Source organism: Pinus tabuliformis, chromosome 8, assembly GCF_031772625.1.
Source record: "Pinus tabuliformis cultivar Carrire ecotype Pingquan chromosome 8, CPIR1, whole genome shotgun sequence".
Taxonomy (NCBI): domain Eukaryota; kingdom Viridiplantae; phylum Streptophyta; class Pinopsida; order Pinales; family Pinaceae; genus Pinus; species Pinus tabuliformis.
Window position 1 is genome coordinate 1681096694 of NC_142294.1, and position 18438 is coordinate 1681115131.

General features: G+C 40.0%; 2 protein-coding genes across 4 annotated transcripts in view; both read right to left on the minus strand.

Moving 5' to 3' along the window:
* Positions 1-4164, minus strand: part of LOC149242689 (uncharacterized) — a 46931-nt gene extending 42767 nt beyond the window's left edge. The window contains exons 1-3 of the mRNA XM_089461039.1: positions 3309-4164; positions 3053-3194; positions 2677-2928 (exon numbers count right to left, since the gene is read on the minus strand). Coding sequence (XP_089317165.1) covers positions 2677-2928; positions 3053-3194; positions 3309-4116 — 1202 coding nt within the window. The 5' untranslated portion in view covers positions 4117-4164. The remainder of the gene's footprint in view (positions 1-2676; positions 2929-3052; positions 3195-3308) is intronic.
* ATJ1 (DNAJ heat shock family protein) overlaps positions 1-18438 on the minus strand; it is a 332305-nt gene that overhangs the window by 59257 nt on the left and 254610 nt on the right. For all 3 annotated transcript variants that reach the window (XM_089374301.1, XM_089374302.1, XM_089374303.1), the window contains exons 16-17: positions 10924-10972; positions 10728-10797 (exon numbers count right to left, since the gene is read on the minus strand). In XM_089374301.1, coding sequence (XP_089230427.1) covers positions 10728-10797; positions 10924-10972 — 119 coding nt within the window. The remainder of the gene's footprint in view (positions 1-10727; positions 10798-10923; positions 10973-18438) is intronic.

Sequence of the window (18438 nt, forward strand, 5' to 3'; positions counted from 1 at the left end):
CTGAAACTGCTTAATAATAAAACCCTCAGATAGCGGCACCGGTTTTCCCACATTGGGTTTTTTCGAGGACATTAGTCAAAAAATAACGGTGTCACTTGTGTGCTTGTTTTTCCTTCAGTTGATGATTTGTATGTGTTGAGACTGTACTTGTATTTATTTTCAGTATTTACATGGTAAATAACTTGTTAATTAACAGAACAAGTAGGAAGAAATAAATCAGAGAGTACAGGAAGGATTTCTAACAGTTAGACTCAGAAATTCCAACATACATTGTGGCTTTGACTCTTTGGCATGACTCAACAAATCCTAAAGCACACAATGGGTGCTTGACCTATAATGGGCAAGAAGCCCATTTCATAATAGAATAATTTACTTCTTTTTTTTGCAAATAAATGTTTTCTTTTTCTTTCTTTTTACAAGTACGATGACATCATTACAACTATGAAGACCAACACTAGTTACATCTTCAACATAGGAAAGGGGCAGCTTTATCAAACATGTCAGTGTAGATCCACATGAATCATCCTCAAAACGTGTACCCATTACATCAGATCAAGAAGGCACTCCAATAGAATTTTAACTTTTAAGTAAACTTCTGATCGAAGACATTCCTTCATTTGTGCCTGCTAATGATCTTTAGGTTAGACGACATTGGAAAATAGCAATAAGACCATTCAAATGGCCTCCAGCTTGTGCATGGCATTACTGCTACAATTCTGGGTAAGAAGACCATATTTACAGCGCTTTATTCTTTGTTCATTACTAGTGCTAGTTCTGTTATCACATTTGGCTTGAGCATGCTTTCAAGGGAAGGCATACAAGCTACCTGTTATTATTTCATGAAGGATGTTCACCCAGTTTAAAATCCCTGCCATGAGCTATCATGTCAGTCACAATTAAAAACCCATGTTTTCCCTTCACAGAATTTCTCAACTGCACTTCTGCATTGTGCTTGGGCCAGATCATCATGGATACTGTCATCTTTCATATCATCAAATACTCATGTATCATGGAATATGTGGCACTTCTACTTCCAGCTGCAAATCCACAAAGAGAGGAACCTGCATTCATGAAAACACTTTTACAGAATAATGGCCCTCCCTATACCTCTCCTCAATTACATTAAAACTTATCATGATCAGTCTGTTGGCATTATGATTCAAGTGTTGTCCTTGATGGCAACTCACTCAGAGGTTGGTACAGATGCTCAGAAGTTGGTACAGGTAATGGCAACTTAATCAGAAGACAGATCCTAGTACAGCTTACCAAGGAAGTTCATACACGCAGGTTTGTTAAGCCCAAGTCGCGTGTACACGCAGGTTGGCTTCAGAAAAAGCGCGTGTATGTGGAAAAGTACCTTTGGTCCATGGCGGTTAGTCCTTGGAAGTTGTGCCTATGGTTTCGGACCATTGTGTCTCGACGGGCGTGTCGATCCCTAGTTTTGAAGTTGATGGTATTGTGTTTCTATGGTTTTGGCTCTTGGTATTGAACAAGGCCTAAGGCTATATAAGGAGAAGATCACTAGGCAAAGATATGTGTGTGGGTGTCTGACGCAGTGAGAGGATCTGGTATTGCTGGTTATCTGTTCGGGACGCTTGGCAAGGGTCGGATCTGACAGCAAAGGCAGAAGTAATCATTTCTAGATCTGCACGCGGGTTGCCTTTGGAGAAAGCGCGTATACACGCGGTTTTGGTACAGTGAAGTAGCGTATGCATGATAAGGGTTGATATTTCAGGTTGTTGCTGATTCTGGTGGTTGTTGCAGAGTTCTAGATTCTGGTTTGGGTTCTGTGTTCTTGATGACAGGGTTTCAGTGATTCGGTATTGGGTTGTTTAATGAATTATGATGCAAGTATAAGTTGATGATTGTATTGCGGTAATGTTTGCTTTGTACTCTTGGATCCAGTCTAAAAATTGATGAAACGTGGTCCCTGAAGGTTGTAGGGTCAGCACCTACGTACTAGTAAATGGATCAGCTAGTACAAGAGCTGAGGGGGTTGTAGCTCCCTTCCAGAAGTAGTTGGAAAACGGAAGAGAGGGTTGTAGCCAATGTTGCACACATCGCGATCGGGATTTAATCGGCGCCGGGAAAAAATCGGAAAAATCGTTAAAATCGGGAAAAAATCGGGAAAAAATCGGAAAAAATCGTTTGGCACAAAAATATTCATTTTTTTTCATTTTTTTTCAATTTTTTTAATATCTAAACCATCTACAACATAAAATAAATACATTGACACATAAATATGATAAAAAAACTAATATATAAGATGTTCAATATCATTTCTAGCGCTAAAATCACACATAACATTGAATCATGTCCTGAATAGTAAGTCCTGAGTCCCAAGTCCAACTCAGCCTCAAAATATCAACAAAAAATATGATAATGTATCTCATCATGTCATAATGTCATATACAATAAAATGAAAGTCTAATCCTATTGATTTCCTCTGCCCCTCTTGCGAGAATATGGCACAGCTTTCTCTTTCCCTCTAGATGTAGAAGCTGGTGCCTGTGGTGGTGGAAATGGCAGTGGAGTCTGACGTGCTCTAGAAGCTGAAGAACTAGTAGTAGCAGCTACAAGAGGCTGAGGTGGACGGAGACCACGTCCTCTACTGGTGGTAGTGGTAGCCCGGGTAGCCGGGTAGGCGGTGTCACCTCCTCCTCCTGCTCCTCCAACTCCTCCTCCTCCTGCTCCTGCTCCTCCTCCTCCTCCTCCTCCTCCTCCCCCTCCTCCTCCCCCTCATCCTGCACTAACCAATCCTCAGTGGGATCCATGAGAGGCCTCTCGGTCTCAACCCTCCATTCAGCAGTGGTGTCAATCCCATCCAATGAGATGGCTTCCGTATCAGGTGTCTTCTCTAGTTGTTTCACCCACAATCGAAGATTGTAGTAGACATAGACCATGTCATTAAGTCTATGGGACTCCAACCTGTACAAAGTTCATGAAATAATAAATTAATAATTAATATTATAAAAAAAATATTGTTTAAAACTTTAATGAATTCAAAAATTTATTTGGAAATTTGCAATATTTTAAATGTTTAAGTGTTAACCTATTGCGCTTCTTGTTGTGTATTTTTTCAAATACACTCCAATTGCGCTCACATCCCGAGGAGCTGCATGTTTGGCTGAGGATGCGCACGGCAAGATTTTGCAAAAGGGGTACTCTGCCACCATACATCTTCCACCATGCGTCTACAACAAAATTACAAAGAAAATTTTAAATAAACATAAGAAAAAAATGGAATTTGAAGAAACAATGAAATTTGAAACAAAGTTACAAAGTACATACTACAAACTAAAAAATACCTGGGATTTTAACCGTCCTATCATTGATAGCCATCTCAAAGCCAAATGTGCCACCTGACAACTTATATTGCTCAATTTGTCTAGAGACCTCCATACGTTCTTCTGGAGTTTTCACCATCTTCTGGACACAGGTTAATAATCCTTCCACGACCTCAACATCAAAATTAAACCCACATGCATAAGAAAATGCAGGGTTCAGGAAAAGGCCAGCAGCATGAATGGGACGATGGAGTGTGTTGTTCCATCGCTCATCAATGACCTTCCATAGAAGGAGTTGTCTCTGGAACCCATCATCTCCCTTGTCATCATAGTAGGACCGAATGGCTTCTTTGGCCCTATCCATGGCTTCATACAAATAGCCCATTGCGGGCTTCTCACCATCTACCAACCGAAGAACCTTTACCAAAGGTTCTGTGACAGCGCACACCTCCTGCACTCCCGCCCAGAAGTCTTCTTGGTATGAAACAAGTCTGCAGACGGCCTCTCCTTCTGGTTTGCGGCTCATTGGCGAAGAACGCCACTCCTCTGAAACAAACATTCTCTTCAAATCCCACATAGAATTCAAGAGGGATTGAAGAGATATGAAACTCGTCGCAAACCGTGTAATGGCGGGGCGCACCAACTCTTTGTTGTTGGTGCATTTTCTCATCAAGCTAAGCACAGATGTGTGATTGTAAATAAATTTTGTGATGGTTTTTGATGAGTCAACAGCCTCTTTGACAAAGGGAATTTTCCCTATGTCCTCTAACATCAAATCAATACAATGGGCAGCACAAGGTGTCCAAAATAAAGTAGGATGCCTGTCCATAAGCAATCTACCAGCAGCAACATAATTTGCAGCGTTGTCCGTTATGACTTGGACAACATTTTCTGCACCCACCTCCAAAATAAACACATCCAGCAAATCACATAAATTTTTTGCATCTTTGATTTGATGAGTTGCATCAACAGATTTGATAAACATAGTCCCCAAGGGACAACTAACCAAGAAGTTTATAAGGGTTCTCCCCTTTTGGTCAGTCCAACCATCTGACATAACAGTGCATCCTGTTTGTGCCCATGATGCCCTAAAATCCTCCAATCTTTGGGTGCAGTCACGCTTTTCATCTTGAAGAAGCCGGCCTCTGAAATCATGAAGAGAAGGGAGTTTGTACCCCGGGCCAACACTGGCAACAGCATCAAGAGTAGGTTGGAAAAATGGATTATTCCTTATAATGCTGAAAGGAATATCACTCCAGAGGAGAAATTTTGTCATCAACTTGTCAGCTTTTTCTTTTTCAGTTCTTTTCATCATTGAACCGATAGTTGGTTGTGAACCAGGTGTGGTTCGAGGAACAAAATATGATGATGCAGCAAACGGATTGACTGACGCTGCAGTAGAACCTGTGCCACTTGGCCCACTTCCTTCAACTGACCTTCTTAGTTGCCTTTTGAGTTCTTCTTTGGCGTCTCTAGTGTGCTCTAATTCTCCCAATGCTCTCATGGCTTTTTGGATAATTTCAGCATTTGTCTTTAGACAGGGCCCCACATCACGTCCAGGGATTTGTGCAAGGTGGAACTTCAACCTGTACACCCCCCGAATATTTCCTTTCCACACAACTTGCAAATCAAGTTTTGTCTATCATTCGGAGTTTTAGGGTCACCATATTCCCAGAAAGGATCCAATTTCCTTGGCATGTTTGTTTTTGAATTTTGAATTTGCAAACCTATGGAAAAATAAGGATTAGGAAATAGGAATTTAGGATTACATAAATGATAATAGTAAATAGTAAATACAAATTACAATTTAGCATTTGCAAAATTACAAGCTAATTATTTCCAAAATCCCAATTTCTAAACCCAAAAAACAATGAAAAATAAAAAAAAATAAACAATGTTTAAAGAAAATGAGAAAATAAAAAACAAAAATTGGTTCTCATAGTCATAACAAATAACCCATCCCAAATCAATGAAAAATTTCCAAAAATTCTTTAAAAACAATGAAAAACAAAGTTTTTAGAGAACCAAAACAAAAAAAAATTAATCTACATACCTGGTTTATGGACAAATTCGCGATCTTGGCTTGGATTCCTCCTAAAATCGGCTCCCACAAGCGACGGCAACCCTCTCCCTCCCTTCTTCTCCTTCTCCTCCTTCTCCTCCGCGGCGGACTGCTGAATGAATAAAATAAAAATCGAATTTCCATATAAAACGCCCGCTGCCCCCGTGCCCGGCGATTTTTTCCTTAAAAATCGCGATTTTTTCGAAAAAATCGCGATTTTTTAAAAAATCGCGATTTTTTCGATAAAAATCGTTAAAAAAAATTTCCGCCGATTTTTTGGATAAAAATCGCGATTCGAATCGTCATTTTGAAAAAATCGCGATTTTCCGATTTTATCGCGATTAAATCGCGATGTGTGCAACACTGGTTGTAGCCCTCTGCAGGTTGTAGCCTGCATACTGGTAAAGGACTGCACCAGTATATTGTAAAAGAAGTTTCTCATTAAAGAAGAAAGAGACGAATTGCAGCAGGTGGTTTTCACCCACATTGGGTTTCCACCTTATATCATGGTGTTCATGTGTGTGGCTCTTGTGTGATGTTCTGTTCTGTTATACTGCACCTGTTTACTGTTAAATTGCTTAATAATGTTCTGATGCGTTTACTGAAGATAAGATTAACTGAATCATAAGATATCTGCATATACGCTAGTTTCTTTAGACACAGTCGCATGTACACGCGGATTCACTTAACTGAAGTCGCGTATATGTTTCTGAGTATGAAATTGAAAAGGTTTTATTGATCTGATAATACTGATTCACCCCCCCTCTCAGTATTATTTCCAACAATTGGTATCAAAGCAGGTCCTTCAGAGGAAGCTTGATCGCTTGAAGGAAAAGATCCATCAAAATGGCTAATCCAGAAAGAGAGGCACACATCAGGCCACCAGTCTTTGACGGGAACAATTTTACTCACTGGAAGATAAGAACCACTGCATATCTACAGTCTCTTGGAGCAGAAGTTTGGGGACTCGTAGAAGGAGGATACAAATTCCCATCAGCAACTCCTACAGATCCAGCAGAGAAAAAGCAATATGAGCTCAATGCCAAAGTAGTTAATGTCCTATTGAGTACTTTGACTCAATCAGAATTTATGAAGATCATGCATCTCAAATCAGCTAAGGAAATATGGGACAAAATCGTTACAAGCTACGAAGGTGATGATCAGGTAAAAATAGCAAAGCTTCAAACTCTCAGAATCCGGTATGAAACTCTTAAGATGCGAAGTAATGAAAGCGTAGCTAATTATTTCCTGCGTATGGATGAGATTGTGAATTGTATGAGGGATCTGGGTGAAGAATTTGAGGAAGTTGTCTTAGTTCAAAAGGTTTTGAGATCTCTGTCTACTAAATTTGATTCTAAAGTATCTGCCATAGAAGAAAAGGAGAATGTGCGGAAAATTACCATGTCACAGCTTCACGGGATCTTAACTGCTTTTGAAATGCGACAAGAGGTACCACCAGAGGCCGCATTCGAAGTGTCAGAGGAAGAAGATGAGGTAAATTTTGTCAAGAATCTTGAACGGGGAACTGGACGGTTCAAAGATAAGCTGCCTTTCAAATGTTTTCTATGTGGTAGAGTTGGTCACTATGCTGCTAGATGTCCTCATAACAAAGAAAGGATATATGAAGAAGATGGTAGAAGCTATTATTCCCATATTAAAAGTTCATTAAATGATAGTGAAGATATTAGAAGTCTCATGGCGCACAAGAAGAAGAATGCTTCATCCAATAATAGCGAGGATATTAAAAGTCTCATGGCACATGAAGAGAAGAATGCAGAAACTGAAGAAGCTGCCAAATTAAAAGAACTATTGGAAACAGAAACCAGGGTAAGGGAGAGATTGCAGGATATAGCAAAAGATCAGAGCACAACTATTCAGAGACTTGAATCAAAGATCCTCTCTCTAAAAGAAGATCTTGAAGATCAAGAACATGAAGTGATCAAACTAAAGCGACAAGTGGAAGAAGGGAGAAAAGTTGAAGAAGACCTAAGGAAGCAGTATCTGAAAAAGGAAGAACAACATCAGGTTGAGGTAAATATCTTGAAAGGTAAACTAGAAGAAAAGGATAAGCTCTTACGATTTCAAGATAGTTCTAAAGTCTTGGATGATATTCTTAATAGTCAAAGATCTCCTGCTATCAAGACTGGTCTTGGTTTTCATGAATATGGTGAAGGTGAATCTAGTTCACAAGGTGAGGCAAGAAACTCTAATGAGAAATCTGAAATGCTCAAGGAACAACCAAGGAAAGAAATTCCTCAAGGAAGATCCTTTACTCCTAACTATGGACGTGATAGACGATTATTTCCTCCGCTGAATAATGTTGAATGTTATGTATGTCATAATCTTGGACATGTTGCAGCCAGATGCAGAAGTAGAATGGTTCAAGAAAGATCATCGCATCCCAAGTATTTCAGAGGGTATTGCTTTGCCTGCAATGCATATGGACACAAAGCAATTGATTGTGATAGAAGGAACATGAAAAATATAAGGTGTTATACATGCAACAACTATGGGCATAAAGCAAGGGAATGCAGGAGCAGATTTCAAAATTCAAGACAAGGGGACCATACATCATCACAGTTGCAGGAATTGAAGAAGACAGAGACAGAAAGGTGTGGGACAACTCAGTCAGCTGACATAACAGACACAGGGGAATCTGAAAGTGATGAGATTCAGTATTCCATCCTGCATACGCTGAGATAATGAAGACAAGTCGCGTATATACGCGAGTTACAGGCTGCAAAGTCGCGTATATGGAGAAAGGGCAGCAGAACAGACCCAGGTTCAGTCATGGTTGGCTCAGGCTCAGGGGGAGCAGAACAGACTCAGGAAATGGTTCAGACATGGTTGGCTCACACTCAGGGGGAGAATATTCTTCAAATAATGCATTGTTGGCATTATGGTTAGAAGTTGTTGATAAAGTCTATGAAGCTAAATGATACATCTTACTGTTTAGGAATGGGATTGCAGGCTGATGCTTATGGTACAGATCATGATGCTGTTGGTGGCTTTCATAAGTCTTGGTCTAGATATTTCGTCTCTATGTCATGTATCTCTTGTGATATCTCTTTTTATGGTGTCAAGGTCATGTAACGGCCTATGTTGGTTTCCCCACTATGCCTGGGATGAATGATGAATGTATGTTGAGTCTTTTGGTGATAGGAAGGTCTTCTATGATGTATAAGTCCTTGTTCTTCTTGAAGAACATCTTTTGCAGATCTTGCCTACAGTCAAGGGGAGCATGAACAGCACAATTCAGCAAGAGCAGGATGGATAGATTGGTACACTTTGGCATACACAAAGGGGGAGCACAGTTGGAGATTTCAGCAAGTACTCAGGGGGAGTATGGACAGCAGAAGGTATACCAAAGAAGAGAATATCTTGGTCCGCCCTTTGCCCTTGATGTCAAAGGGGGAGAGTGACTTGGTGTAGTGGTTGCCATCAAGTCCAAAGGGGGAGATTGTTGGCATTATGATTCAAGTGTTGTCCTTGATGGCAACTCACTCAGAGGTTGGTACAGATGCTCAGAAGTTGGTACAGGTAATGGCAACTTAATCAGAAGACAGATCCTAGTACAGCTTACCAAGGAAGTTCATACACGCAGGTTTGTTAAGCCCAAGTCGCGTGTACACGCAGGTTGGCTTCAGAAAAAGCGCGTGTATGTGGAAAAGTACCTTTGGTCCATGGCGGTTAGTCCTTGGAAGTTGTGCCTATGGTTTCGGACCATTGTGTCTCGACGGGCGTGTCGATCCCTAGTTTTGAAGTTGATGGTATTGTGTTTCTATGGTTTTGGCTCTTGGTATTGAACAAGGCCTAAGGCTATATAAGGAGAAGATCACTAGGCAAAGATATGTGTGTGGGTGTCTGACGCAGTGAGAGGATCTGGTATTGCTGGTTATCTGTTCGGGACGCTTGGCAAGGGTCGGATCTGACAGCAAAGGCAGAAGTAATCATTTCTAGATCTGCACGCGGGTTGCCTTTGGAGAAAGCGCGTATACACGCGGTTTTGGTACAGTGAAGTAGCGTATGCATGATAAGGGTTGATATTTCAGGTTGTCGCTGATTCTGGTGGTTGTTGCAGAGTTCTAGATTCTGGTTTGGGTTCTGTGTTCTTGATGACAGGGTTTCAGTGATTCGGTATTGGGTTGTTTAATGAATTATGATGCAAGTATAAGTTGATGATTGTATTGCGGTAATGTTTGCTTTGTACTCTTGGATCCAGTCTGAAAATTGATGAAACGTGGTCCCTGAAGGTTGTAGGGTCAGCACCTACGTACTAGTAAATGGATCAGCTAGTACAAGAGCTGAGGGGGTTGTAGCTCCCTTCCAGAAGTAGTTGGAAAACGGAAGAGAGGGTTGTAGCCCTCTGCAGGTTGTAGCCTGCATACTGGTAAAGGACTGCACCAGTATATTGTAAAAGAAGTTTCTCATTAAAGAAGAAAGAGATGAATTGCAGCAGGTGGTTTTCACCCACATTGGGTTTCCACCTTATATCATGGTGTTCATGTGTGTGGCTCTTGTGTGATGTTCTGTTCTGTTATACTGCACCTGTTTACTGTTAAATTGCTTAATAATGTTCTGATGCGTTTACTGAAGATAAGATTAACTGAATCATAAGATATCTGCATATACGCTAGTTTCTTTAGACACAGTCGCGTGTACACGCGGATTCACTTAACTGAAGTCGCGTATATGTTTCTGAGTATGAAATTGAAAAGGTTTTATTGATCTGATAATACTGATTCACCCCCCCTCTCAGTATTATTTCCAACACAGTCTTCAAATTACACAAAGGTATCTTTGGGATACTCGAATAAATTTAAACAAAAAATAAAAAATCATCCAAAGTGGTACGCAACAGGCCTCAAAATGACCTTTCACGTAAAGGTATGTCTTTATGTGATGCACCTTTTGATTATATTCGTATCGAAGTCAGATACTTTAGATATATTTATATACATAACAGCAATGACGTATGATGTAAACTTCTAGCAGAAGAAAATGAAGCTTCAAGTGTTAACTCAATAAATACATGAGGCCTTCTCGAAAGTATGTCATCTCACACATACTGCAGCAATGAACAAAGTTTCAACAATAGCACAGAAAATGTGAGTCTCTATTTGCCAAGGTAAAAGCAATTATGCAAGTACCATTTATAGGAAAAAGAGGAGAAAAAACAGAACTGTTACATATACCTTGGAAACCTAAATTTCCCTCTTCTATATCTGTCATATCCATGGGAATTCTAAACAGAATTGTACATGTACCATTTCCAAAAGGAAAGGATTTCCAAAAATGTTATCTACATGTTGCATTAAGAATAGAATAAGTTACATGGTAATAAAAAGTTATAAAAAGTTATAAAAAAGGGAACTTACGTGGGAATCTTTACACGAAATTGCACATATTGATCTCCTTGGTCAGTTAAGCCCACTCGTTTCGGGATTCCTAACAAGAGACCATCATGAAAGAAATGATTATTCAGTATTACGCTAAAGGATATTACAGTATCATGCATCTAGAGATATGATTCACAAACATCGAAGGGAAAATTAATAATTTCAAAGATCATACCTTTGCCTCTAAGCACAAGTACATCACCAGGTTGTACTCCTTTCGGTATCTGCAAGCACATCCAAATCAACATACACAATCAAGCGAAGCAGAAATAGCTTTACAGATTATGCAAACAAGGATTGAAAAAAGAAAGCACATTTTTCACTGTAAGTATCAAACAAAAATGATGTAGGAAAGAATCACTTCATCTATTTTTTTATTAGGGTAAAGCAACCAGATGCATTACTCTTGATTAGCAAGTGCATAGTCATACTACTTACTGTTGATTTTGCAAGTGCAATACATACAAACACTAATTTCTGAAAACTGATAATTACTTTTAATGATGTAGATACTCTTTTAACAATTCCAGTTTATCATTAAGCAATTACATTTCAGAAATTCAACCATAAATGTACAAGAAAAATAGAGGTCACAATGCACAAAGACAACACAATATTTACCCTGGGAAAACCCACTTGGTCAAAATGACCAAAAATACAATGGTCAAGCCTGTTCAAACTTCCCTCTTGTCAACTCTAGTGAACTCGGCCCTAACTGATCTGCCTAGGCCAAAATTCGGCCTCCCAGAAACTGCTGCCCAGAAGTTCAACCTGAAGTCCAGAATATGCCTAGAAGAACTCATGCGTGTGAGGATAGAGAAATAGAAAAGAGAGTGAGATATCTTCGTCCTTTTTCTTCTTCTCCTTCACTTGGAAAGGAACCCTTGCATGTCCCAACCCCAATCTGAAATGAATTGCCTCATCACTAAGGGGTAATACAACTACCATACATCATACAAAGGAAGCTCTAACCCTTTTTGCTATGAGCAGTAATACAAAGGGAAATCAAAAAAAAGGCGCACAAGACAAGTGGAAAAGCAAAGGCCAAGTTGGTAACTCATGCATCTACGATTGCTCCCTCCTCAAATCTATACACTCAAAATGTGGATCCCCATCATTTTGGTCCCTTTGACCATGGCATTTGGCCATGGAGTCTTCTCCCTTCCATTACCATCATTGTTCACATAACACCTATTGATTGAAAGGTGGGTTGAGGAAATGTCATTTCCCCTTGGGGGCTAGAAACACCTAATAGGGTCATCTTTTAGCTACTGGAACCTAGGGAGGAAACACCATTTTGAGTTCAAAGCCCCAATTGGAAGGGAAGCCTTTTTTGAAGTGTCAGATAGCCCTTTACATTCAATCTTGGTCCACTTAGATGCAAAAATTATTATTGTATCCAATGATCTGTTGCTTTCTAAACTTTGTGATGTGATCGTTAGGTAGTTCCACAACCATAACTTGTGCCACGTTAATTGGGTCCCAAGCCTGCAAAGAAGCATATTCACACCCACGGGTGAAGCATTGAGAGCCATGGGACTCCAAACAGCAACAAAGCATCACACACATTCTTAGGCACCTCTGGCACCCACAACATTTTGTTGAAATTTCTAAGTCTAACCCGTTAGAAATTTTTTTGCACTATCTAGTTTATTTCTCCTACTTGTTAATTACTGAACAAGTTATTTAACCATATAAATATTGAAATAAACACAATGCAGTCTCAACCATCTACAGATCAACAACTGAAAGAAATAAACAAACACACAAGTGACACCGTTATATTTGGACAATCGTCCCAAGAAAAACACAACTTGAGAAAACCGGTGCAACAATTTTGAGGGTTTTATTATTATGCAGCTTTTCTGAGTACAACAGGCTGCCAAACTAGCTCACCCTACAGAGAAGATAATCTAGCAGTAACACCTCTCTTCGGAAGTAGATATTCTGAAAGTCTGCTCAACGAAACCCTCTCCAACACCTCTTTGAGGCTCAGCATCAGCCCTCTTGGCCTCTGCGCCAGCCCTCTTAGGCTCTATACAGCCTCTCTAGCCCTCTGCGTCACTACTGCAGCCTTTGCGTGGCTCACGTTGGCCCTCTGCATAGTCCCTGCCGACCTCTGCGTGGCTCACGCTGGCCCTCTGCATAGTCCCTGCCGACCTCTGCGTGGCTCACGCTGGCCCTCTGCGCAATCCCTGCCAGCCTCTGTGTGGCTCACGCTGGCCCTCTGCGTAGTCCCTGCTGGCCTCTGTGTGGCTCCCTCTGGCTCTACGTCTACCTCTTTGACTTTGCATTGGTCTTTCGGAACTATCTCCGCATCTCTCTGCTATGCACTCACTGCCCCTCACTACAACTGATCACTGGTTCGATTTCTCTTAGCAAACCCCGCTCTAGAAAATCGAACTAGCTGATCACTCTGGTGTATCTCCAACTGACTCTCAAGCCTCCTCTTATACTTTTCTTGTTGAGTCTTCAACGGCTGAGATTATGTCTCTAATCAACGACTAAGATTAGATTTGGCTTGATCCATGTCATTTAGAACCTTCTAACCCAGTTTTATATTAATACCCATTAATATGTTTATTTTTCTAAGTTTAGACTTAGGAAACCATTAAAAACATTAATTATTTTAATATCTCCTTCACCGGGAAGAATTTCCCCAAACGATTTCCAGGCCTTGGAGATCTCATGTGCTTTAGCCTCTCCACCAATTTTCATGGCTAGAGCACATCCGATGCTACCCCAAATCAACATGTTTTGGCACTTTTCCCTACATTCGATGACTTTTTGGGATGTTGCACCTAGTACCACACAATCTAGCAAGACCCTAATGTTAATTTTTGACAACTTAGTGACAAATTTCAATCATGGAACTAGATTTCTCTTTTCAAGAGGACCAATTTGACCTTTGAAGCATCACATTTGGACAAGGGAACATGTATTTTTAAAGTAAAGCCCACAATGTCACATTTGATCAAGTCGGCCCTAAAGTGAAATTTGACACCCATGGAAGCCTATAAATACAAGTCAAGTGACCCTCATTTGGACATCATCATCAATCATCTTCTTCTCTCTTCATTGAATTGGTTTGCACAGGTCTAAAGTTTGGTTAGTGAAGTTTGGATTGTATAGCTTCGAAATTGCAAGGTCTAAAGCTCGCACGTGTGATTAGTGATTTTGGTTTCCAGTTGCAGGGTTGACTTAGTGAATTTTCAGCTATAACCGCAAGCACACAGGCTCATCCATGTGGTTGGAGCATCTCGGCCGCACGCATATCTCTCCCTCTATGCGGTGGGGATCTAGGGCTTCATTTTGACAGTTGACCGCAGTTGGTTGTAGATTAGGAAAGCTAACTCTGGTCAGTATTGTTGTTGGGATCATATTTCTAATATTGTTTATATTGTTGGATATTTTGTATCGGCTCACTATGCTCTCTACTGAACATTTTACAACAATCTAATAGGAGAGTTTCAAAGGGTTTTCCCCATAGTGGGTTTTACCCTGGTCGTTTACCAAAATCTGATGTCCCTTGTTGATGTCTTGATTGTCTCCAATTGTCATTGCATTTACGGTTCTATCTTCAGTTACTATTCATGATTGATAATATTATTGATTGATGAAAATTTACTAATTAAATATTTGTCTTGGGCTAAAGTAATTGAAACAACATATAACAGTGGTAAAAATGAACATGGTATCAGAGCTAAGGTGAAGGACAAGCCCAAAGGAGATAAGAGTTGAAGCAATCATCTTTTGAAAGTTGAAGGAGTCTATCTAATTAAGTCAAAATGTCTACTTCTTACTTCAAGGAAAATGAGAAGTTGGGTGACTCATCTAGCTTTGTTGCCCAGAAGATCAAACTGGAAATCATATCAGATGACATTGATGCTTTGGAGTACATACAATAAAAAGTACTTGAGCCTTCGGAGAATGCTTCCGTTGCTTCTAAGAATAAGTACAAGAAAGGTGAGTTAAAAGCAAAGAAAATTATAGTTGATGGTTTACAAGACCATTTACTCGCTTATGTTGGAAATTTGAATAAGTATAAGGATATGTATGATAAGTTGGTAGACATGTATGGAGTCAACAATTTGAATAAGGTCAACTCCTTGAAAGATCAACTTAAAGATATGAAGATGAATAAAGGAGAGATTGTACAATCCTACATTATGAGGATATCTCGTCTTAGAGATCAATTGCAGAGAGTTGTGGAAATTTTGCCTGACAGAGACCTTGTGGTGGTAACTCATAGGTCTCCCTCCTGTTTGGGAAACTTTCATTACCACCATAAGTAATAACAGTGTTTTTCCATCTTTTGATGAACTTGTTGGAAAGCTCATTCATGACAAATCCAGGATGATTTCCAAATGGAGAATTCAAAAGCATGGAGAAGAGCCCACTGCATTTGCTACTGAAGAAAGGAGAAAAAGAAGACCATCTTGTTCAAATAGGCCCTCTCCCGAGTCAAAGGACTCTACTAGAAGATCAAAGGATATTGAATGTTACAATTGTCACAAACATGGTCACTATGCCCGAGACTGCCCAAGAAAGAGAGATGCTCCAAGATCCGATCGAAGCTACAACAACAACAGGTACAATGATAGAAGTAATGACGATAGAAGAAGAAGTGATGACAAAAGAAGACGAGAAGATAGAAGAGGGAGAGACAATAGAAGGAGAAGAGATTCTCTGGAAGATCGTTAAAATGAAGAAAGTCCTCGTCCTCAAAAGAAGTCAAGAAATTCCAGGTATGAAAGTAACGTAGCTACTAGTCAATTTGAATACATTCTTATTTCAAACCTTTCTAGTTCTTTTCCTCTGGATTCATACAATAGCTGGCTGGTAAATAGTGGGGCTTCTAGACACCTCACAAAATATAAGGAAGTTCTCTCAAATCTGGTTGAGAGGGAGACAAGTTTGAAGATTATTCTTGGGGACAACTCTACATATCTAGTGAACGGCTTTGGTACTGTCAAATTTGATTGGGGCTATGGAAAGTATGTTATTCTTCATGAAGTGATGTATGTTTTGGAACTAAATAAGAACCTAATATCTATTTCTGCCTTGGAAGAAAAAGGAATGGGAGTAGCCTTCATTAATGGAAAGTTCCTCTCCTAGCCAAAGTGATCTCGAATGAAAGATGCTTTTATATTGGGATCTAGAATGGGAGGACTATATAGAGTCACTGGAAGACCTTTTCTAGCATCAATTCACAATACCAATCATCATAGTGAGCTATGACACCGAAATAAAGAGAATTCTAGGACACCATTCCCCTCTAACTGGATAAGTAGCTGTGAGAGAACAAGTTTGAAAGGGTTCTATCTATGGCCAAAGAATCAATTACGAAGGACGACGTATGGGATGGTGCATCTTCAAACGACTATACAGCATCGAGTATGAAGCAGATAGAAGCGTTGAATGGTTCAATGAAGAAGTATGTGTTACACAGCCTCAAGGGATTGATGTATAGGACAAGGAAGACTCACATTCGTAGATTGAAGAAAGCATTATGTGGTGTGAATCAAGCTCCCCACTCCTGGTATGCCCAAATTAACAATTACCTGGTGAAGCTTGGATTCACAAGTAGCAGTTTCAATTTGAATCTCCATTTGACCCAAGGTATGACTTTGATTTTGGTTTTATACATTGACGATCTATTCCTGACAAGTAGTGAGCCTCTGGTGATGAAACATAAGGAGGATTATGGTCTGAGATATACTTCCGAAGATATGAGAATATGTGAATACACTGATGATGATTGGGCTAAGAGACTCCATCATACTTCAACTAATGAGCAGATTGTTGAACAACATGGTTTAATGGATGTGACTTTCCTATGTAAGGGTCCTGGTTGATCGAGGACACTGAGCTAACTCTTCCTCCATGTCTAAGCTCCCAGGGTAAGGAATTAAGTCATAGAAATCTTGGGGTTGAGGGATCTCTAGACAATAGGGTATCGCCCCTATCTGTCACACATAGGGTGGAAGACATATGCTCCCCTATCTTCATCTATGTAGACTCTAGAGTATACACCACTTGGCATTTGTCTTTCCCACCCTTCTAGCTAACGGGTGTCAGTTGCTTGAGTTAGGCGTGATCCTTAACATTTATGGTAAGTGGCATCCCGCTCAAGCTAGAGATGCAGGTGTTCTACCATTGATTCTTGAGATTCAATTTGGGAAGATCAATAGATAATAAGATAGGCACGATCCTTACCATTTATGGTAAGTGGTATATCTCCTATTATCGCCAGATAGTAGGATAGGCGCGATCCTTACTGTATATGGTAAGTGGCATCCCTCCTATTGTCTGTAGGTTTCTCGGGCTGTAGCATTGGCTCCTTGTTGGCAAAGATTCCAAGGTAGCAGCATTGGCTCGCCGCTTAGCAGAAGTTTCTCGAGTCGTAGCATTGGCTCCCTGATGGCAGTTATTGTGAAAATTCCTAGATCTAACAATCTCAGGAATCCTATTGGAACCAACTGAATCTACTTCACCTAGATCGTAAATTACATTACAAATTTATTTCAGATTTCTTCTTGAAATATTGAAGTAAATTACTGAAGTAGCCTACACCAAATTAAATATGATTCTAAAACATAGAAACTGAGCAAGGAAATACAAACACATAGGACACCGTTATTTTTGGACAAATGTCCCCAGAAAAACCCAATGCGGGAAAACCGGTGCAGCAATTCTAAGGGTTTATTATTATTAAGCAGTAGCAAAATCTGAATACATCGCTGAATACCTCACAGGGTTATTCAACTACAGAGAGAGAAATACTAGCAGAAGCATTGTGAGAACACCTCACACAATCACTGAGAAAAAGTCTCGACTGATCCGACTATTCGATGAGGTGCCCCTAGCATGCCTTGCGCTGCCTCTATGTTGTCCCAGCATCAACCCTCTCAGGCACAACGTCACCTAACTGGGGAATCGATCAGTAGCCTAGAGTCACTGCTTTTAGTCTACCAGTCTCACACCCCAGCTTCCGGCTTCTGAAACTGACTCTTTGCTCTGATTTTCGACTTTCTCTCTCCCTCTGCGTGAAAGTTGTTCGATCACTCTCTCCCTCTCTTTGTTTATAATTCTTCGGCTGAGAATCTCTCTCTCCAGAAGCTTCTATCCCTGCCCCTCAACTACAAGAAATCTCCTCAATCGAATTTTCCTCCTAAGAACTACTCACTTCAGAAAATCGATTTCTTCATCTCTCTTGGTGTATTTTCCAAATGACCCTCAAGCCCCTTCTTATATTTTCCTATCGGACAACCAATGGCCTAGTTCAACTCCTAATCACCGAATGATGTTGATATCCTCCTCTTCCTTCACACTACTACTCTCCCTCTAAAATCAAACATTTTCTCCTTTAGAATCGATTTCCCTCAGGTTACTAAGTACTTGCATGGTGTATCTCCAAATGACTTTTAAGTCTTCTCTTATACTTTCTGTTGATGAATCAACAACCGAGATTAAGTCCTTAATCAATGGCTAAGGTTAAAACAGACTTGATCCTCGTCTCTTAGAAGCTTCTCACCCATATATTTATTAATAACCATTAATATTTTAATTTTCCTAAGTTTAGACTAAGAAACCCCATTAAATATATTAATTATTTTAATAAAATCGTCTCTAGATGGAATTTCCCAAAACGGTTTCTGGGTTGTTTGGAATGGCATGTGCCCAAGCC